This window comes from Solanum verrucosum, unplaced genomic scaffold (genome assembly GCF_900185275.1).
Source record: "Solanum verrucosum unplaced genomic scaffold, falcon-dt-bn FXZP01000149.1, whole genome shotgun sequence".
NCBI lineage: Eukaryota > Viridiplantae > Streptophyta > Magnoliopsida > Solanales > Solanaceae > Solanum > Solanum verrucosum.
In genome coordinates, this window is record NW_026020295.1 from 716918 (window position 1) to 740401 (window position 23484).

Sequence of the window (23484 nt, forward strand, 5' to 3'; positions counted from 1 at the left end):
TGCTTACTAATCTCTTAAAGAATAACTGAATAGGTAATTGGTTATTTTTAATGATAGTATCATTCATTTTTATTTTTATTCTATTTATTACCCCTGCCTATACTAACGAGGGACTGGTTCACATTAATAAATGATGATATCGATCAGGACAAACACAACCACTCGTTCTCAAAGCTCTTATTGAAGCTGATAGATGCTTCCCATTCTTTGTATTTTGACTAATCAAATCACGTTTTTGACATAAATAATTAACATATTCAAACTACTATGTGATTATATATATAATAAAATAATTAATAGGTCCATAAATTAGAGTGGTACAAACAAAAGAGACAGGTTGTTGCATTGCATGGCAAGTTGTCAACAAGTCAAATAATAGCCCCACTTCATTGACACTCCCTCACTTTTTAATTTTTATTCATGTAAAGACAAAAAGGTGTGAACAATTTGCATATAATTATTTGTAAATTTCGTTGTTTCAATTAATATGATGTGGTTAACTGAATACAAAAAAAATGATGAGAAGAGCCTATACTAACACAACTTCAATAAAGGATATTAAAGTTTGTGGTAAATATGTATTCATACTAGATGTATAAATCCAATTAATAAAATTAATTTGAATGACACATATTTTACATTATTAATTATTTTGATTTAAGCATGTGATATAAGTAGATTCTTACTTTAATTTAGAGCATTAAAGTCAAATAATGTTATATTTTTACTCTCAATTGGAGTTTGGAACTAAATGATTTTTATGTAATTGAAATTTACTTGTTCGCAAACGGATTGAAATGTATTGAAAAAAATATATAGAATTGCATTTGAAATTATTAAAAATTGATTGAGAAAAAATAAAACAAAAAATAATTTATTTTGTATAATTATAATATTGCTACACACAATGAAACAAACAAGATATAATACATATTACATCAGTGCTTTATTTTAGTACGAAATTTTTTTCTCCCAAATTTAAATTTAATCAAATTTCAATAAGACGTCAAAAAAATATTAAAACATTTAAATGATATAACTATGTATAAAAATATAAATATAAATGTTTCAAGAGTTGGAATCAAAGTGCGAAAATAAAAAACTGCTACATAAAATAAAACAAACAAGATATGGTATATTAACGTTATATTCTCAATACAAGCTTTTCTCCAAAAATTAGAATTTCATTCAAGTTTTAGCGAGAATATCAAGCATTCAATAGGAAATTAAAAGAAATAAAATATAATTAGTGTACATAGGTATAAATATTTTGAGAGTTGACCAAAGTTTAAGGTTACTACATAAAATGAAACAATCAATCTATGATATATCAACATTTTACCCTCAACATGTAACTTTACACATATTTAAATTTAGTCGACTTTCAATATAAATCTTAAATGTCAAATAAAAAAGAAAAAATATAAAAGATAATTATAGTATAAATATAAATAATATATTTAAAGATTCGGAGAGTTGACCAAAGTTTCAAAATTCTCACTCATACATAAAATGATATAATCAAGATATGATATATCAACATTTTACCCTCAATATGTAACTTTACCTCACAAATTCAAATTCAATCAACTTTCTATAGAAATATAAAACATCAAATAAAATCCTAAAATAAAGTATAAATATAAATAGTACACATAAAAATTTAAAGAGTTGACCAAAATGTAAAAATGACAAATTGCTATATAAAGTGAAATAAACACGATGTGACATATAAATATTTCACTTTTAACATGAGATTTTCCGCTTAATTTTAAATTTACTCAAGTTTCGATATAAATATCAAATTAGGATAAAAAATTTAAATATTAGATACAGTATAAGTATTTTGCGAGTTGGGACCAAAGTGGTAAAAATAGCATGCTTTCTCTATATAGAACACCATTTACATATACATACACGTGTATAATAATATATATAGAAAAAATATATATCGTCAGAGAAATTTGCTTCTTCGATCTGTAAGCTAATTACTTCATGCATTAATTTTCGGTTTGTTTATACAATTCTGATGTGTTGAATACAATCGAACATTATCCCAATTTTTGACGATTTTTTGGGTTTGATTTTGGTGGTGTTAAGATCCGGCGAAAAACTTAAGATCTTACCGGTTTTGTGCTTCAATTCAATTCAATGCAGAAGTTGTTGTTTTTCTGCAATTAATTGAAGTTTTGAGGTCCGATCTGGTACTTGTTAGCTCGATTTTGGAGTTTGATTTAGCGGAATTTTGTTAGGATTAATTAGGGTTAGGATTGTATTGAGTAGTTAGATGGCTTCGAATCCTCCATTTCTAGTGGAGGATCAGACGGATGAGGATTTTTTTGATAAATTGGTTAATGATGATGATGATGATGTTGGTTTTAAGGTAACTACATCGTCAACGGGTTTGGGTGCGGGTGCAAGCTCGATGTATGTTGATGGAAATGAAACTGATGAGGTTAAAGCCTTTGCTGATCTCAGTATAAGTGATGATGTCGATAGTGGAGTTGAAACTGGGAAGAAGGAAGGGGAGAAAGTAGATAAAAGTGATGATAGCAATGCTAAACCGGGTTTGGTAGTTGAGGGGAATGGAGAGAAGAGTAGTGGTTCTTTAGTGTCATTGACTTCTGTGGGGTCAGATGGTTTACTTGATGAGTCCAGCAATGGTAATTTGGAGACTGAGGTAACTGATGGTAAGACGGAGAATCACGCCAGTGGATCGAGCAATTCGGGTGTGAAGGAAGTTGGATGGAGTGCTTTCCATGCTGATCCAGTTACAAATGATGCTTCTGGGTTCGGATCCTACATGGACTTTTTCAGTGAATTGGGCGATAAAAACGGTGATGCAACGGGAAATGTTGGTGAGAATGTGAATAAAGGGTCAACTGTTTCGCCAGCGGAACAGGTTCATGACAAAAAACAAGTTCATGAAACAGCGTATTTGGAGAATACTAGTTCGTTAACACAGGGTCAAGATAGTTACGCCCATGATGCTACCACAGAACAAGTTGCAGATGGACAGGATCTAAATAGTAGTCAGTATTGGGAAAATCTTTATCCAGGATGGAAGTATGACGCAAGTACTGGGCAGTGGTATCAGGTTGATAATTATGAATCAGGAGCTAATGTACACGAGAGTACTGATTCTAGTTTGGTTTCTGATGGAACGTCAGAGGTCTTGTACCAACAGAAAACTGCTCAGTCTGTTTCTGGTAATGCGGCTGAGAGTGGTACAACTGAGAGTGTCACTAATTGGAATCAGGGTTCGCAGGTAAACGGTTCTACTGAGAATGTGACAAACTGGAACCAGGCTAGTGACAATACGAGCGCTGTGACTGACTGGAATCAGGTGTCACTGGCTAGTGATGCAGGTGGTGTCACGGCTGACTGGAATCAAGCCTCACAACTTAACAATGGGTATCCGTCAAATATGGTTTTTGATCCTCAGTACCCTGGTTGGTATTATGATACAGTTGCACTTGAATGGCGCTCTTTGGAGAGCTACACACCGTCTGCTCAATCAACTGTTCAAGGTGAGAGCCAGCTGGATCAGAATGGTTTGGCTTCAGTGCAGACTTTCTCTTACAATAATGATCAAAGGAATTACGGTGCATACGGGCACAATGACAATAGTAGATTCCAAGGGTTTAGCAGCAGCGGAGGAGATTACAACTGGTCTGGCACTTTAGGTAATTACAATCAGCATAGCTCAAGTATGTCACAAAATGAAAATGCTGCAAAGAGTAACCATATGTCAGAATATAGTGGGAACCAGCAATTAGAGAACCACTACAACCAAGATTTTTCGGCAAGCAGTCATTTTAATAGGCAAATATCTAATCATTATGAGGGAACAGTTCCATACAATGCAAAAGCAATTCAAAATCAAAATGACCAACGATTTCTCCCTGGTGGGGGTTTCAGTCATCAATTTAGTCAGCCAACACTCCAGCATCATGAGCAGAAGCATGCCTCAAATGATTATTATGAGACTCAAACTACAGCCAATTATTCCCAGCAAGCATTTCAGAGCAGCCAGCAGTTTGGTCATGCTCCCACTGCAGGAAGATCATCTGCTGGCCGTCCACCACATGCTTTGGTTACTTTTGGTTTTGGTGGAAAACTGATTGTGATGAAAGATTATAGTTCTTCTGGAAACTCATCCTTTGGAAGTCAGGTTTGTGTCAATTTTTTATATTCTTTTTGTCTTTCCCCACTGTTTTGGGTTGCAGTACTCTTACTGATGATTGAAAGTATTTGTACATGGTGGGTAAAGAATCCTGTAGGAGGTTCAATATCTTTGCTCAATTTGATGGATGTTGTCTCTGAGAGAGTTGACAGTTCAAGTCTTGCGATGGGGGCATGCGACTATACCCGAGCTCTGTGCCGACAATCATTCCTTGGCCCACTAGTTGGTGGTAGTCCCAGTATCAAGGAGTTGAATAAATGGATTGATGAGAGGATTTCAAACTCTGAATCTCCTGACATGGATTACAGGAAAGGCGAAGTTTTGAGGTTGCTTCTGTCATTGCTAAAAATAGCATGTCAGTATTATGGGAAACTTCGTTCTCCTTTTGGTACTGAGGCTGTGTTGAAGGTAAGATTTGAAAATTTGTAGGAGTAACATGCCTGTATTTAGTTATTGATTATTTGTTTAACCTTTCAAAATGAACTGTTGGTTTAAATCAAGCTCTGGTCCAACTAAGTACAGTTTTATTCCACTGCCTTTTGTTTTCTGTTTGTGTTGCCTTTTTAGGCATATAAACTCCTTTCACTCCTACTGCCCATTGATATCTCCATCTAACCTGGTCTTGCTTTAGTTGGATTCGAAAACTTATGGTATCAACACATTCCGACTTTTATGGTTTCTTATGTGTCTTACATGTTTTGGGTCTAACATATCCTTTGTAATTTCTATATTTTTATTGTTTGACTTGATCACCTACGGGATGGGTGCATCTCCCCCAAGTTTAAGAAATTCAACTGGCTTCTCTTCCCTAAATGATGAGAGCATTAGGTAGAAAACAAGAAAGAAAATCCAGTATTGAATGTTGACTGCAGTTAAACAAATAAATAGTAGTGGTAGTAATAGCACTGCCCCACATATAATAACCAAGAGAGAAGAAACAATAATTAGGCGCTTGCATCACCATGTGAGCAGAGTTGTGAAGTAGGTTAGATATTGGGCTCTGAAATGTCTTGTTTAGTTCCGCTCCATTCTCTACATCACTTTCTATCTCATAGAGTGGCTGGACTCTGGAGGAATTTGGGGGGATGTGTTTCTTTTTCATTATATTGTGTTCTCTTTGATGATTTTCACTACAGAAATACATGAAGCCTTGAGTCAATTGTCATTTGAAGAAATCTTTTGTTTGAATTAACACCATAGCTTGTGGCACTGTAATACCTTTTACTAACTAGGAAAGAGTATTGATGTTCTAGCTGTTATGATTTTGATGAATTTATGTAATTAATGCTCTTCACAATATTAAGCTAAACTTGGCGAAGTTTGCTAAGCTTTCTTTTTTGTGTTCCCTTTTTACCTTGTCAAAAGAGAGTATGTAAAGGTATGTCTTCCCTTTTTTAATGCATTTTAGATTTTTCATTTTGTACAATCGTCTAGCTTGATAGCGTGAAAAATAGCTTGTCTAATTTTATTTTAACCAAAATCAACTAACTTAGTAGCTGTTGCTAATTTGGTTCTGCTACTTTAACAGGAAAGTGATGTTCCAGAAACAGTGGTAGCCAAATTGTTTGCTTCTGTGAAGAGGAACGGGATGCAACTCAATCAATATGGCACTGTTGCCCAGTGCTTGCAGCAATTGCCCTCTGAAGGACAGATGCGGGTAATTCTTGTGCAAATTTCTGTTCTTAGTTGTTATTTTGATTGTTTGCTAGATCAGCCAACCATTCCCGTTACATGCTCTAGACTACGGCTTCTGAGGTTCAAAGTCTTCTAGTATCTGGAAGAAAGAAAGAAGCATTACAATGTGCACAAGAGGGGCAGTTGTGGGGACCAGCTCTTGTTCTCGCTGCACAACTTGGTGATCAGGTTTGTCTAGTTCTTAGTTGCCCTTTAGCATCCAACCTCTTCTTCTTCCTCCTCTCTCTCTCTTTATGTCTCAATTATACATGTGTGTATATATATATCTTTCTATCAATATATTTTTGATTTCATGCGTAATTGTAGTTCTATGTAGAAACGGTGAAGCAAATGGCACTTCAACAGTTAGTAGCAGGGTCACCTTTGCGGACACTGTGCCTACTAATTGCAGGTCAACCGGCTGATGTCTTTTCTGTAGAATCTACATCTCAAAGTGGCATGCCTGTTGTAAATGCGGTTCAACAGCCTGCACAGGTTTTGTGTTCATAACTTGTTACAAGCAGTTAGTTTCATTAGCTTATTTGCTGCCTTTTCCTCCTTGAACTCATTTTGTAATGATTTGCCCAAGTCCCAGGAATTGAGCCCTTAAAGGGGATCTTGCCATTGACATACTCTTGTATCTTCATTCTATAGAGTAAATAATTTTGATAATCTGTTCTGCAGTTATAACCATAGTATCATAATCATTCTTTAACTTAAAGCTTCATCAAAAAGAATTATGAAGATATTTTAGGGCGTACCAAAAGGTTAATAGTGACTGAAAAAGTGAAATGGAGCATAGTTTCGTATTTTTTGATCCTTGGAATTTCAATAAGGCTGCTCTTTTGAAGTCCAAGGACTTTCTGTTTGGTTGGAGATAAGTTAGGTGTGGGGCATTGGGGTTCAAATCTCAGCGCTGACAAGAAAAGAAAAAAAAAGACTACGCAAGTTCTTTCCACCCTCCTCAAGCTAGGCAAACCAAGTTACTTGGTCGGTGGAATAGTCGAAATGTGCGTAAGGTGGACGGCACTGTTATTTAAAAAAAGTTAGGTGTGGGCATTGTTCCGTCAGATTCCAGAGTTTTGATGATGAATTAGGTGGGGTCATTGTTCTGTCAGATGTGCAGAACCTTAATATACCCATGCAGCATTCAATAGCTACCCTTAACCATGGTGATTGTTTGTGAATGTTATTTTGAAGTCAATCCTTATGTTTTGACATATTGGGCTTGGTTGTTTTATTACGTAACACCATAGATCGTAAGTGGATCACTCTTTCTTTTTCCCGTTTCTTTGGAGGGAGTTATGTCTAGACGTTGAGTTTAAGTTTTTTTCCTCCCTACTTTATTGCTTGTTGATGTTTTAAGATAATACTTTCTTTGGATTATTACCTTATTTTGATTTCTTCTTTTTGTCCTAGTTTGGTGCTAATATCATGCTGGATGACTGGGAAGAGAATTTGGCTGTTATTACCGCAAACAGAACGAAGGATGACGAACTGGTGCTTATTCATCTTGGCGATTGTTTGTGGAAAGAGAGGAGTGATGTATGTCTTATGCCTTGTTTTTTTGTTTATATTACTCTCATTCAGTGGATTGCCTTTGGTTTTGTTGTCTGCTTCTTACATACATTTTCTAAAAAAACGATCTAGATTGTTGCTGCACACATTTGCTATCTGGTGGCCGAAGCAAACTTTGAGCAATATTCAGATACCGCAAGATTGTGTCTTGTGGGTGCAGATCACTTGAAATTCCCCCGAACTTATGCTAGTCCAGAGGCTATTCAGGTGCTGCTGACCTCTAGTTTTTGTGCATTTTTAGTGATATGAAGAAATGTGAAACATCTTGTGCCACAACCAGCATATTCACTCATGTTATGTGCTACTGGTTAACACGGGTTTATCGCTTGACTGATGAAATGCTTGTATGGACAGAGGACTGAGATTTATGAATACTCAAAGGTGCTGGGGAATTCTCAATTTATTCTCCCTCCTTTTCAACCATATAAACTTGTATATGCACACATGCTAGCTGAAATTGGGAAGATATCAGACGCATTAAAGTAAGTATGCCAGTTTTTTTGTTCAGCAAGTTACTTGAGATCCTTTCAGCTGGTTCCTTAACATTTCTAATTATAGGTACTGTCAAGCATTGTCGAAATCACTTAAAACTGGCCGAACCCCTGAGACTGAAACACTGAGACAGTTAGTGTCGTCTCTTGAGGAAAGGATTAAAACTCACCAACAGGTACCTCTCTATCCTCTCATCTATGTTGGATGAATTGTCTCAGAGATATTTATTGTGGAACTTTCTGCATACAGGGAGGGTTCTCCACAAATTTGGCTCCTGCAAAATTGGTTGGTAAATTGCTGAACCTTTTTGATAGCACGGCTCATCGTGTTGTTGGGGGCTTACCACCGCCGATGCCAACAAATGGCAGTTCCCAAGGGAATGGGCCTAGAGTCTCAAGTAGTCAATCAACCATGGCAATGTCGTCACTGATCCCCTCATCGTCTGTGGAGCCAATAAGTGAATGGGCAGCTGATAGCGGTAGAATGACCATGCACAATAGAAGTGTTTCAGAGCCTGACATTGGAAGAACTCCAAGACAGGTGTCTTATCCTGTTTCTTTGTAAATATTAGTTGACTGTATCTATCCTGTCTGGTTTGAAAAGAGGAGTTTGTTATGAATTTGTGTTGGATCAGGTTGACTCATCAAAGGAAGCAAGCTCAAGTAACACAGGAAGCAATGCATCAGGAGCTGGAGGGACATCACGGTTTCGTCGCTTTAGCTTTGGCTCCCAGCTTCTCCAGAAAACTGTTGGATTAGTCCTCAAACCCCGTCAAGGCCGTCAGGTAGATTGTTTTATTTTTTCCTCATCTTCGTCATTTCCTAGATTGCAGTCTTCACAGAATTTGATGTTGACACTTGTCTTCACAGAATTTGATGTTGACACTTGTTTCCTTGTCTTGATCACCTGTAGGCAAAATTGGGTGATTCGAATAAATTTTATTATGATGAAAACCTTAAAAGATGGGTAGAGGAAGGAGCAGCACTTCCTGCTGCGGAACCACCCCTTGCACCCCCACCAACCGCTGCTGCTTTCCAGAATGGAGCACCAGATTATAATGTGAAGAGTGTATTAAAAAGTGAAAGTTCTATATGCAACAATGGGTTTCCGGAAATGAAGAGTCCAACTTCTGCTGATAATGGTGCGGGAATCCCACCTCTTCCGCCTACCTCCAACCAATTCTCAGCTCGTGGTCGTATGGGTGTCCGGTCAAGGCAAGTGATTTTGGCATGATAATTATTTCAGATGATATGATTTGACCAGTAGACCTAAAAAAAAGTGGCCTAATAGAGACCTAATATGGTTAGTGACATCTTTGGACAAGCTATGCTTTAAGTTATCACCCATCTGATTGAACCTTTTGGGTTGGCTTAAACGAAACAGCCCTTGTTTACTTAGTTGGTCTGATTCTGAAAGAGGATTTTAAATTGGTGAGAGTAAATACTTGATAAGCTCCTATGCGTCAAACTAACAATTTTTAGTGTGAACACATGTACCTGATAAGACACTGATCCCAAAAAATAAAACTATCAAGCATTATTTCTTTCCTCTATTAGTTATGGTGGCTCCATGATAAAATTGAGTTGACTGGCTCTTTAACATAAGAATCAATCCTTATCACTGAAAGTGCTGCTGAAGCAATGCTTTCAAAGGTTTGAACATACTTCTATTACTACTACATATGACCATGTACAAGGGCTTTAATCTAGAAAATTTGTTGATAGGTCATTGAAAGATTTTAAGTGCGTGTGATGCTCTCTCCTCTATAACTCAAAATAGAGAAACCTGACTGGCTTCTCTTCCTTCTTTTGGCAGGTACGTTGACACGTTCAACAAAGGTGGTGGTAACCCAACAAATCTATTCCAGTCGCCTTCTGTTCCTTCCATAAAGCCTGCTACTGCTGGCAATGCCAAGTTTTTTGTTCCCGCCCCAATGTCCCCTGTTGAAGAGACAGGGAACAGTACTTCCAATGAGCAAGAAACTTCAAGTAATAGTGAGAGTGACTCATTTTCTGCTGTTAATGGATCGATCCATTTCCCTGCACCAACATCAAGCACTGCGCCTATGCAAAGATTTGCAAGCATGGACAACCTCTCCAATAAAGGAGCAGTTGCTAGCTCTCTATCAGCCAACTCTCGGCGAACTGCATCATGGAGTGGCAGCTTTCCTGATGCTTTTTCCCCAAATAGATCTGAAATAAAACCACCGGGCTCTAGATTGAGTATGCCTTCGTCGTCATTCATGCCTAGTGATGTTAATTCAATGCATTCCTCAGCGAATGGTGGCAGTTTCAGTGATGACCTTCATGAAGTAGACCTGTGACGCAACAAGATGTATATACCAAGTTTTGCTCGTTGTCGTGGTATCCTGCTCGGAATCTCTTCACTTTGGTGGTAAGCAGTGAAGTGTGGTCAATGAAGATGGAAAAGCCTTTCCTGTTGTCTTCTCACACCACAATATACCCCGCCTTTTCTCTTCTTTCTTATTTAGCTACTTTTTGTAAGATCAGTTGTATGTTGAAAGCAAATGTTTATTTAGCTGTAGGGATATAGGTTTTTATTATTTCTTTTATCCCTCTTAACACCTGCTGTTAATTGTTATTATAAACACAAGGGAAGTGGTTTAGAGAAACATTGTACAGTTGAAATATTCATTCATTGAGGAAAGGAACTCTCATTTGATAAAAATTTGAATTGAAGTTATGGAAAAAGACTGATCCAAGTTTTAACAAAATAATATGTTTCTCATATTGGTATTATACTTATTTATATAACTAAAAGTGAATGCTTAGACAAAAGAAATTGTTCGTCATAAAATATATAAACTGCTACTATTACAATTGTTCCAAAAAAAAATAATCTAAATATTACATTCTTTCTGGTATTAATTTCAGACTCAAAACAGAGCAAGTGTATGAAACATTCCTCGAGTATCTTGCAGCAACAACTAATGACAATTCAAATATTGCCTCTTAACAACACAAGGGTGAGGGCAGCTCTCTCTTTCTCTCTTCCACACTAAATTAAACAAATTCTTAGCAATCTCAAACGACATAAAAGCATCAATAGCAGCATATTCAATTTGTTGATACACCAATTCCTCAGCATCCCATTTACTCAATGTCACATTCATTGGCTTCTCCATCACTTTCCCAAGCACCTCTTTTGCCATTCTCTTCAATCCCATCTTCCCATACACTTGCTCTCCGTAAATCGATAATGCCAATCGATTCAAATCCACAGTATTCGCCACAAACAAGTTATGATCGCGAAGCAATTTCTCCGCGTCTCCTTTAACCCCGACCCCAACAAATTTGACATTGGGATCTCCAAGGAACTTGGCGAGGAATGCTGGAAGGCCGTCTCTGTGGAGGAGTTGAAAGAGTAAGCAACGGCGTCCTACACAAAGCTGGAGAAGAGCGACAGGGTGATTTTCCTCTGGCTTGAAACAGGGCAGCCACTCGATATCAAGCCCAACTAAAAGCTTATGGAGTCTCCGGCGATGGAGATGCACAGTTTCCAGAATCCAATCATTAACAACGACAGCAGTGTTGGTCACAATCACTTGGATTTCATCACCATAGAATTCGACTCCGTAGATTTTCGCCATTGGAAAAAACAAGTACTATTAGAAGTAATATTATACAGTAAATACAACTCCAATATATATATATAAGAGAACAGTTTCCTAGTTAACATTGGATTGGGAAAAAGAGATCCTTTTTTTGGCAAGTTTCTTAATTTGTAAAACGCGCAATTAGAAATAAAGTTTAACTTAAATGGAAAAGTTTCCTTTTCTTTTTTTTTAGATTTAAGCTATATATATATTATTTTAAGATTATAATTTTAGGTTATCTGACTTGATAGACATGGCCGTTTCAACAAGTTTGGGTCTAAAGCCAAACTTTTCAACCCTTACATACAATTACTTATTATCTGTATTAATAGTTTGTATACAATACAAATAAATTTATATAATATGTTACTTGTATAAATTCAATTTGTATAATATATTTTAAAAAGCAACGAAATATTCAAACGGAAATTAGCATAGCAAATGAAATTATAGCTATGAAGCGTAATTAGACAAACTGTAGCTAAGGAGCGTTATTAAGTTTCATCACTTAGATGAAATTTCCTCAGAAAATATTTATCATTTATAGCAATAATACTTTTTTCACTTGGACACTTATAATACAATTTTAATACATATTGCAGAGAACAATTATAAAACACATATAATACAAGTTTTATTGATAGATAGTACATTTACCACACATTTGAATACACTTTTAATAAATTTTGTTAATTTCTTACCAAACAAGCATAATATATTTTAAAACACTTGTAATATATCTATATTGCATGCATAATTCACTTTTAATATGTTGTATAAATTTATCATAGTATTACTATATATTGCTATAACTGATTAAAAATAAATAAAAAGTAACGCTAAAAGCGATAATTATAATATTTTTAGCATTTTTCATTGACTTGATTTGTACATCTATCAAAATTGATTTCCTATTTTTATCCTTATATACAAATGTCGCCATTTATTGAATAGTTTTGCATAGTATTTTGCACATGGAGTTAACTTGTGTATTTATGGGCTGCAGCCTGCATGTAATGTGTGTTACGAATCATTAATTTAGCCATGAAATTTCTTCCATATTTGAAATTGGATTGTGTATGAAAGTTACAGATTACATTATATCACGTCGAAAATTATGACACCTTATTATCAACTTACTTAGGCCTGCTCAGTGCACGGACACACTTCATTTTAATTTAATCGATAATTTGTTCATGAAATTTTCAAATTTTTAATTATAAAATTTATATATTTATAAATTACGTAAAAAGTACTATAAGTTACAATAATTGACTATTCAAAATATTTTGAAATATCTTGTTTAAAATAAATGTAACATCATTAATGTCTTTTTAATATCTAAAACACTATTTATTTTAAACAAAATTAAAAGATTCAAATACACTTATTTTGCAAAAAAATATATATATCACAACTTAAATTATTTTAAAAAATCATATAAAAATGGATTGACTCCAACTTTTATGTGTATCATATAAATTAAAATAGAAAGAGTAATATTTATTGGATTCGTGCTAGCACGAGTCTTGTATCTAGTAAGGAGATAAGTGTTTAACTTTTTAAAGTATAAATGCATATCCAAAATTAAGTCAAAATATTAATACCGTGTAAATATAACATTTTAGGAAACTTTTCTTTTAACATTTTAGGAAACTCGATTGAAGGAAAAAAAACAATTAGGAAACTCGGTTTAAGGAAAAAAAATTAGGAAATTCGGTTTAAGGAAAAAAAATTTGGAGTGTCTAAACTGTTATATATATGCGTCAATTCATGAATGAATTATTTCACAAAAATTACTTTGAGAGTCAAAACTTTTTTATTTTCAGTTTTTGTTATGGCAGAAATCTATGTTGTTCCTTTCTACAGTGACCAAATTGAAGTGACTGTTACGAAGAATGCTGTCGTTGTTAATGATTGGATTCTGGAAACCCTTCATCTGCGGAAATCCAATAAACTTATTGTTGGACTTGATATCGAGTGGCTGCCCTGTTTTATGCCAGAGGAAAATCACCCAGTTGCTCTTCTCCAGCTCTGTGTAGGACGGCGTTGCTTACTATTCCAACTCCTCCACAGAGACGGCATGCCAGGATTCCTCGCCAAGTTCCTTGGAGATCCCAATGTCAAGTTTGTTGGGGTCGGGGTGAACGGAGACGCGGAGAAATTGCTTCGCGATCATAAGCTGTTTGTGGCGAATACTGAGGATTTGAATCGATTGGCATTATCGATTTACGGAGAGGAAGTGTATGGGAAGATGGGATTGAAGAGAATGGCGAAAGAGGTGCTTGGGAAAGTGATGGAGAAGCCAAAGAATGTGACATTGAGTAAATGGGATGCAGAGGAATTGGTGTATGAACAAGTTGAATATGCTGCTATTGATGCTTTTATGTCGTTTGAGATCGGCAGAAATTTGCTTAATTTAGTGTGGAAGAGAGAAAGAGAGAGCCGCCCTCTCCCTCGTGTGCAATATTTGAATTGTCATTATCAACCGCCATTGTTGCTGCTGCAAGATACTCGAGGGATGTTTCAAACATTTGCTCTCTTTTGAGTCTGAAAATATACTAGAAAGAATGTGATATTTAGATAGTATTTGTTTCTTCTTTTTTGGAACAATTGTAATAGTAGCAGTTTATATTTTTTATGAGAAGCGTTTGCAACAATTTCTTTTGTCTAAGCATTCACTTTTAGTTATATAAATATAATACTGATCAATATAATTATAATACCAATATGAGAAACAAATTATTTTGTTAAAACTTTGGATCAGTCTTTTTCCATAACTTCAATTCAATTTTTTTATCAAATGAGAGTTCCTTTCCTCAATGAATGAATATTTCAACTGTACAATGTTTCTCTAAACCACTTCCCTTGTGTTTATAATAACAATTAACAGCAGGTGTTAAGAGGGATAAAAGAAATAATAAAAACCTATATCCCTACATCTAAATAAACATTTGCTTTCAACTGATCTTACAAAAAGTAGCTAAACAAAAAAGAGATAAGGGGTATATTTGTGGTGTGAGAAGACAGGAAGGGATTTTCCATCTTCATTGACCACATACTTCACTGTTTACCACCAAAGTGAAGAGATTCCGAGCAGGATACCATGACGACGAGCAAAACTTGGTATATACATCTTGTTGCGTCACAGGTCTACTTCATGAAGGTCATCACTGAGACTGCGGCCATTCGTTGAGGAATGCATCGAATTAACATCACTAGGCATGAATGACGACGTAGGCATACTCAATCTAGAGCCCAGTGGTTTTATTTCAGATTTATTTGGGGAAAAGGCATCAGGAAAGCTGCCACTCCATGATGCAGTTCGCCGGGAGTTAGCTGATAGAGAGCTAGCAACATCACCTTTATTGGAGAGGTTGTCCATGCTTGCAAATCTTTGGATAGGCGCAGCGCTTGATGTTGGTGCAGGAGAATGGGTCGATCCATTAACAGCAGAAACTGAATCACTCTCGCTATTACTTGAAGTTTCTTGCTCATTGGAAGTACTGTTCCCTGTCTCTTCAACAGGGGACATCGGGGCGGGAACAAAAAACTTGGCATTGCCAGCAGTAGCAGGCTTTATGGAAGGAACAGAAGGTGACTGGAATAGATTAGTTGGGTTACCACCACCTTTATTGAATGTGTCAACATACCTGCCAAAAGAAGGAAAAGAAGCCAGTCAGCTTTTACCGTTGAGTTATAGAAGAGAGCACCACATGCACTTGTAGCCTTTCGGTGACCCTATTCTTTGTACCCAAATAATTTTTCTGAATGAAAGCCCTAGTACATGATCAGATGAAGTACTAAAGTAGGTTTGAAACCATTGCTTCTGCATCACTTACAGTGATGGATTATTTCTTACGTTGTTAAACGAGCCTGTAAATCAAATTTGATCCTGGAGCCACCATTACTAATAGACAAAAGTGATAAATGCTCAATAATATTTTTTGGATCAGTGTCTCATCAGGTTGATGTGTAACACAACATACCCTGTGTAATCCCACAAAGTGGGATCTGGGGAAGGTAGAGTGTACTTTTCTCCAACCTTGGAGGTAGAGACGCTGCTTCTGATAGACCCTCCCGCTCAAGGAAAAACAGTTCAAAGCAGTTTGGAAAAAGAAATAACGGAAGTGAAGAAGCCATGGCAAAATACTATAAAAAGCATGACAATCAGGTAGGTTCATACACTAAAAATTGTTAGTTTGACACATAGGAGCTTATCAAGTATTACTCTCACCAATTTAAAATACTCCCTCAGGACCGGACCAACTAAGTAAACAATGGCTGTTTTGCCTAAGCCACCAAAAGGTTCAATCAGGTAGGGAGGATTACTCTTATAGCAGTCCAAAGATATCACTGACCATACTAGGTCTCTACTGGTACACTTTTAGTTTTATTGGTCTACTCGTCCAACCATTTCATATGTAAAATTAACACACAAAAATCACTTGCCTTGAACGAACACCCATACGACCACGAGCAGAGAATTGGTTGGAGGTAGGCGGAAGAGGTGGAATTCCAGCACCATTATCAGAAGAAGTTGGACTCTTCATATCCGGAAATCCATTGTTGCATATAGGACTTTCACTTTTCAATACATTTTTCACATTATAATCGGGCGCTCCATTCTGGAAAGCAGGAACGGTTGGTGGAGGTGCAAGGGGTGGTTCTGCAGCAGGAAGTTCAGCGCCTTCCTCTACCCATCTTTTAAGTTTTTCATCATAATAAAATTTATTCGAATCACCCAATTTTGCCTACAAGGAAACAAGCGTCAACATCAAATTTTGTGAGGACTACAATCTAGAAAACGGTAAAGATGAGAGAAAAATCAATATCTACCTGACGGCCTTGACGGGGTTTGAGTACTAATCCAACAGTTTTCTGGAGAAGCTGGGAGCCAAAGCCAAAGCGACGAAAGCGTGATATCCCTCCAGCTCCTGATGCATTGCTTCCTGTGTTAATTGAGCTTGCGTCCTTTGATGAGTCAACCTGATCCAACACAAATTCACAACAAACTTCTCTTTTCAAGCCAGATTAGATAGATACAGTCCAATGTAATTTTTACAGAGAAACAGGATAAGACACCTGTCTTGGAGTTCTCCCAATGTCAGGCTCTGAAACACTTCTATTGTGCATCGTCATTCTACTGCTATCAGCTGCCCATTCACTACTTGGCTCTGAGGGGATCAGTGATGACATTGCCATGGTGGATTGACTACTTGAGACTCTAGGCGACACAAACTGATGATGATGGTCATTCCCTTGTGAACTACCACTTGTTGGCATGGGTGGTGGCAAGCCCCCAACAACACGATGAGCCGTGCTATCAAAAAGGTTCAGCAATTTACCAACCAATTTTGCAGGAGCCAAATTTGTGGAGAACCCTCCCTGTATGCAGAAAGTTCCACCATAAGTATCTCTGAGACAATCATCCAACATAGATGAGTGAGAGGATAAAGAGGTACCTGTTGGTGAGTTTTAATCCTTTCCTCAAGAGATGACACTAACTGTCTCAGTGTTTCCGTCTCAGGGGTTCGGCCAGTTTTAAGTGATTTCGACAATGCTTGACAGTACCTAAATTTAAAAATACTAAGGAACCAGCTGAAAGGATGTCACGTAACATGCTGAACAAAAAACTTGTATACTTACTTTAATGCGTCTGATATCCTCCCAACTTCAGCTAGCATGTGTGCGTACACAAGTTTATATGGTTGAAAAGGAGGGAGAATAAATTGAGAATTCCCCAGCACCTTTGAGTATTCATAAATCTCTGTCCTCTGTCGATACAAGCATTTGATCAGTCAAGCGATGAACCCGTGTTAACCAGTAGCACATACAGTTACATGAGTGAATATGCTGGCCGTGGAACAAGATGTTTCACATTTCTTCATATAACTAGAAAATGCACAAAAACTAGAAATAAGCAGCACCTGAATAGCCTCTGGACTAGCATAAGTTCGGGGGGATTTTAAGTGATCTGCACCCACAAGACACAATCTTGCGGTATCTGAATATTGTTCAAAGTTTGCTTCAGCCACTAGATAGCAAATGTGTGCAGCAACAATCTAGGTCAATTTTTTTAGAAAATGTATGTAAGAAGCAGACAACAAAATCAAAGGCAATCCACTGAATGAGAGTAATATAAAAGAAAAACAAGGCATAAGACATACATCACTCCTCTCTTTCCACAAACAATCACCAAGATGAATAAGCACCAGTTCATCATCCTTCGTTCTGTTTGCGGTAATCACAGCCAAATTCTCTTCCCAGTCATCCAGCATGACATTGGCACCAAACTAGGATAAACAGAAGAAATCAAAATAAGGTAAAAAAACAAAGAAAGTATTAGCCTTAAATCTTTAAAAAGCAATCAACTAGGGAAGAAAACAACAAAAGTCTAACATTTTTAAAAAAAAAATGAACAGCAGAAAGTCAATATCTAGAGATAACTCCCTCCAAAGAAACAGGAAAACAAGAGAAAGGGATCCACTTACAATCTATGGTGTTACCTAATAAAACGAAAATCACAACGTCAAAACATAACAAGACGGACCTCGAATGAAATTCACAAACAATCATAACGGTTAAGGGTAGCTAGTAAATCATGTGTGGGTATATTAAGGTTCTGCACATCTGACAGAACAATGTCCCCACCCAACTCATCATCAAAGCTCTGCACGTCTTACAGAACAATGGCCACACCTAATTTTTTTTTAAAATCACGGTGGGCACCTTGACTATTCCACCGGGTACTCCCACCAGCATAGGTAACGAGGAACTCGGTCTGCCAATGCTTAGGTGGATAGGAACAAGTTCCCTTTTCTCCTTTTGTGTCTGCTAAGATTTGCACCCCAATGCCCACACCTAACTTATCTCCAACCAAACAGAAGTACTTGGACTTCAAAAGAGCAGCTTTATAGAAATTCCAGGGATCAAAATATACATAGCTATGCTCCATGTCCCCTTTCTTTTTATCACAATTAACCTTTCAGTACGCGCTAAAATGTCTTCTGAGCTCTTATTGTTGAAGCTTTAAAAGTCAAAGAACGATTATGATACTATGTTTATAAATGCATAAAAATGATAATACTCTATAGAATGAAGATACAAGAGCATGTCAATGGAAAGATCCCCTTTAAAGGCTCAATTCCGGGGGATTAGGCAATCATTAAAAAAATGAGTTCAAGGGGGAAAAGGCAGCAAAAAAGCTAATGAATACTAACTGCTTGTAACAAGTTATGAACACAAAACCTGTGCAGGCTGTTGAACCGCATTTACAACAGGCATGCCACTTTGAGCTCTAGAATCTAGAGAAAAGACATCAGCCGGTTGACCAGCAATTAGTAGGCACAGTGTCCGCAAAGGTGACCCTGCTACTAACTGTCGAAGTGCCATTTGCTTCACCGTTTCTACATAGAACTGCAATTACGCATGAAATCAAAATTAAATTAAGAGAAGAACGAGCGGAGGAGGAAGAGGATGGGCTAAAGGACTACGGAGAACCAAACAAACCTGATCACCAAGTTGTGCAGCGAGAATAAGAGCTGGCCCCCACAACTGCCCCTCTTGTGCACATTGTAATGCTTCTTTCTTTCTTCCAGATACTAGAAGACTTTGAACCTCAGCAGCTGTCGCCTTGAAGCATATAACGAAAAGGGTTGGCTGATTTAGCAAATAATTAAAATAGCAACTAAGAACAGAAAGTTGTTTAATAATTACCTGCATCTGTCCTTCAGAAGGCAATTGCTGCAAGCACTGGGCGAGAGAGCCATATTGATTGACTTGCATCCCATTCCTCTTCACAGATGCAAACAATTTGGCTATCGCCGTTTCTGGAACATCACTTTCCTGTTCAAGTAGCAGAACAAAATTAGCAATAGCTACTGAGATTGTTGATTTTGGTGAAAATAAAATTAGACAGGAGCTATTTTTCATGCTATCAGGCTATAGATGGTCGTTCAAGATGAAATTTTTTAAATGCATTAAGGAAAGGAAGATATTCTTTCACGTAATTTCTTTTGACAAGGTAAAAATAACCGTGAAGAACATAAGTATGTCAAAATTATTATAACAACTAGAACTTCAATACTTTTTCCTAGTTATTATAAGGTATTACAATACCAAAATTTATGGTGTTAATTCTAGCAAAAGATCTCTTCAAAAGATGATGAACTCAAGACTTCATGTACTTGTGAAAATCATCAAAGAGAACACAATATAATGAAAAAGAAACACGTTCCAAAAAACCTCCAGCCACTCTTTAAGATAGACAGTAATGTAGAGAATGGAACCAAACTTAAGTAGACTTTTCAGTGCCCAATATCTGACCTACTTCACAACTCTGCTCACGTGGTGATGCAAGCACCTAATCATGGTTTCTTCTTGGTTATTATATGTGGAGCAAGGCTATTAATACCACTATTATTAATTTGTTTAACTGTAGTCAACATCCATTACTGGATTTTCTTTCTTGTTTCCTACCTAATGCTCAGATCATATAGGGAAGAGAAGCCAGCTGAGTTTCTTAAGCTTGGGAGAGATTCACCCATCATATAGGTGATCAAGTCAAATAATCCAAAATATAGAGAACAGTCTATCTAAAAAGCCAAAGGTATGTTAGACCCAAAACATGTAAGACACATGAAAAGCTATAAAAGTCAGACTGTGCTGATACCATTAAGTTTTCAAAATCCAATGAACTTTGACCAGTAAAAGCATTTATCAAGTCTTTCAGTTGATAAAGGTGACATCTAATTCTATAAACCCAACTAAAGCAAGTCTAGGATAGATGGAGATATCAAAATGCATTAGAAGTGAAAGGAGTTAATATGCCTATACAGGCAACACAAACAGAAAACAATAAGATGGAATAAACTTTACTTAGTTGCACAAGAGCTTGATTTCAACCAACAGTTTGTTTAGAAAGGTTAGAACAAACAGTCAATAACTAAATACATGCATGTTATTCCTACAAATTTTCAAATCTTACCTTCAACGCAGCATCGGTACCAAAAGGAGAACGGAGTTTCCCATAATACTGACATGCTATTTTTAGCAATGACAGAAGTAACCTCAAAACTTCGCCTTTCCTGTAATCCGAGTCGGGAGATTCAGAGTTTGCAATTCTCTCATCAATCCATTTATTCAACTCCTTGATACTGGGACTTCCACCAACTAGTGGACCAGGGAATGATTGTTGGCACAAAGCTCGGGTATAATCACATGCCCCCATCACAAGACTTGAATTGTCAAATCTCTCAGAGACAACATCCATCAAACTGAGCACAGATATTGAACCTCCTACAGGATTCTTTACCCACCATGCACAGATACTTTCAATCATTAGTAAGAGTACTACGACCTAAAATGTCAGGGAAAGACAAAAAAGGAAACAATTTTAACACAAACCTGACTTCCAAAGGATGAGTTCCCAAAAGAACTATGATCTTTCATCACAATCAGTTTTCCACCAAAACCAAAAGAGACCAAAGCATGTGGTGGACGGCCAGCAGATGATTTTCCTGCAGTGGGAGCATGAGCAAACTGCTGGCTACTCTGAAATGCTTGCTGTGAATAATTGGCTGTGGTCTGAGTCCCATAGTAATCACTTGAGGCATGCTTCTGTTCATGTTGCTGGAGTGTTGGCTGACTGAATTTCTGACCCAAACCCCCACCAGAAAAAAAACGTTGGTCATTTTGACTTTGAGTTGTGTTTGCACTGTATGGAACTGTTCCCTCATAATGATTAGAGATTTGTCTATTAACATGGCTGCTTGCAGAAAAATCATGGTTGTAGTTGTTCTCTAATTGTTGGTTCCCCTTATATTCTGACACAGTGTTACTTTTTGCAATATTTTCATTTTGCGATATATTTGAGCTATGCTGATTCTGATTGTAATTACCAAAAGAGCCAGACCAGTTGTAATCTCCTCCACCGCTGCTAAACTCTTGGAATCTACTATTGTCATTGTGCCCGTATGCACCATAATTCCTTTGATCACTATTGTGAGAGGAAGTCTGCACTGAAGCCAAACCACTCTGATCCAGTTGGCTCTCACCTTGAACAGTTGATTGAGCAGACGATGTGTAGCTCTCCAGAGAGCGCCATTCAAGTGCAATTGTATCATAATACCAACCAGGGTACTGAGGATCAAAATCCATATGCGACGGATACCCATTGTTAAGTTGTGAGGCCTGATTCCAGTCAGTTGTGACAACACCTGCATCACTAGCCAGTGTCGCCTGATTCCAGTCAGTCACAGTCCCCCTATGGTCACTCGCCTGCATAGCCTGATTCCAGTTTGCCTGATTCTCAGTAGCATCATTTACCTGCGAAACCTGATTCCAATCAGTGACACTCTCAGTCGTACCACTCTCAGCTGCATTGCCAGATACAGACTGAGCAGTTTTCTGTAGGTACGAGACCTCCGGCGTTCCATCAGAAACTGACCAATCAGAAACCAAATTAGAATCAGTACTTCCTTGTACATTAGCTCCTGATTCATAACTATCAACCTGATACCATTGCCCGGTACTTGTGTCATACTTCCATCCTGGATAAAGATTTTCCCAATACTGGCTACTATTTAGATCCTGTCCATCTGCAACTTGTTCTGTGGTAGCATCATGGGCGTAGCTATCTTGACCCTGTGTTAAGGAACTAGAATTCTCCAGATGCGCTGTTTCATGATTTTGTTTTGTGTCATGAACCTGTTCAGCTGGCGAAACAGTTGACCCCTTATTCACATTCTCACCGACATTTCCCGTTGCATCACCATTATTATCTCCCAATTCACTGAGAAAGTCCATGTAGGATCCAAACCCAGAAGCATCATTCGTACCTGGATCAGCGTGAAAAGCACTCCATCCAACTTCCTTCACACCCGAATTGCTCGATCCACTGATCTGATTCTCTGTCATACCATCAATTACCTCAGTCTCCAAATTACCATTGCTGGGTTCGAGTAAACCATCTGACATCCCAGAAGTCAATGACACTAAAGAACCACTACTGTTCTCTCTATTCCCCTCAACTACCAAACCCGGTTTAGCAATGCTTTCAACACCTTTATCTACTTTGTCCCCTTCCTTCGTCCCAGTTTCAACTCCACTATCGACATCATCACTTATACTGAAATCACCAAAGGCTTTAACCTCATCAGATTCATTTCCATCAACATACACCGAGCTCGCACCCGCACCCAAAACCGTTGACGATGTAGTTACCTTAAAACCAACATCATCATCATCATCATTAACCAATTTATCAAAAAAATCCTCATCCGTCTGATCCTCCACTAAAAATGGAGGATTCGAAGCCATCTAACTACTCAATAAAATCCTAACCCTAATACTAACACAATTCCGCTCAATCAAACTCCAAAATCGAGCTAACAAGTATCAGATCGGACCTCAAAACTTCAATTAATTGCAGAAAAACAACAACTTCTGCATTGAATTGAAGCACGAAACCGGCAAGATCTATTTTTTTTCGCCGGATCTCAACAACACCAAAATCAAACCCAAAAATATCGCCGAAAATTGAAAATTTGTCGATTGAATTCAACGCATCAGAATTGTAAAATCAAACCGAAAATTAATGCATGAAGTAATTAACTTACAAATCGAAGAAGCAAAATTCTCTGACGATATATATATATATATACTTGTTCTTCTATATAGAAAACAAATGAGAAAGCTCCCGTTTTCCTCTTTTGGTCCCAAACTCACAAAATATTTGTACTTACTATTTATATTTTTGCTATAATTATATCTTATATTTTTAGTTTTCAATCCCGTGTTTGATATTCGTATGAAAACTTAATTAAATTTGAATTTGTGGAGAGAAAATTCATGTTGAAGATAAAATGTATATCATATCTTGTTTATTTCATTTATATACGTATTTTTTATTTTCACACTTTGATCGACTCAACTT

The 23484-nt window shown here is 37.1% G+C and overlaps 4 protein-coding genes across 4 annotated transcripts; 2 read left to right on the forward strand and 2 right to left on the reverse strand.

Annotated features, from left to right (window-relative positions):
* The first annotated feature begins 1937 nt into the window (after positions 1-1937).
* LOC125834620 (protein transport protein SEC16B homolog) lies at positions 1938-10641 on the forward strand. The gene is made up of 13 exons (XM_049513750.1): positions 1938-4174; positions 4274-4594; positions 5715-5843; positions 5927-6049; positions 6188-6355; positions 7280-7405; positions 7511-7645; positions 7793-7920; positions 7997-8105; positions 8180-8470; positions 8565-8714; positions 8843-9144; positions 9746-10641. Exons 1-13 carry the CDS (start codon positions 2288-2290, stop codon positions 10251-10253), a joined length of 4377 nt encoding a protein of 1458 aa, XP_049369707.1. The 5' UTR covers positions 1938-2287; the 3' UTR covers positions 10254-10641.
* Positions 10642-10877: 236 nt separating this feature from the next.
* Positions 10878-11540, reverse strand: LOC125834693 (Werner Syndrome-like exonuclease). Its single transcript, XM_049513829.1, has one exon. It carries the CDS (start codon positions 11538-11540, stop codon positions 10878-10880), a length of 663 nt encoding a protein of 220 aa, XP_049369786.1.
* A 1843-nt stretch (positions 11541-13383) lies between these two features.
* On the forward strand, positions 13384-14094 carry LOC125834707 (Werner Syndrome-like exonuclease). The gene has a single exon (XM_049513844.1). The coding sequence runs from the start codon at positions 13384-13386 to the stop codon at positions 14092-14094; it is 711 nt and encodes a 236-aa protein (XP_049369801.1).
* Positions 14095-14554: 460 nt separating this feature from the next.
* Positions 14555-23199, reverse strand: LOC125834623 (protein transport protein SEC16B homolog). Its single transcript, XM_049513754.1, has 13 exons — positions 20955-23199; positions 20536-20856; positions 19266-19394; positions 19059-19181; positions 18798-18965; positions 17717-17842; positions 17477-17611; positions 17196-17323; positions 17012-17120; positions 16632-16934; positions 16386-16535; positions 15999-16300; positions 14555-15199 (listed from the first exon to the last, which is right to left on the reverse strand). Exons 1-13 carry the CDS (start codon positions 22866-22868, stop codon positions 14692-14694), a joined length of 4416 nt encoding a protein of 1471 aa, XP_049369711.1. The 5' UTR covers positions 22869-23199; the 3' UTR covers positions 14555-14691.
* Positions 23200-23484: the final 285 nt, after the last annotated feature.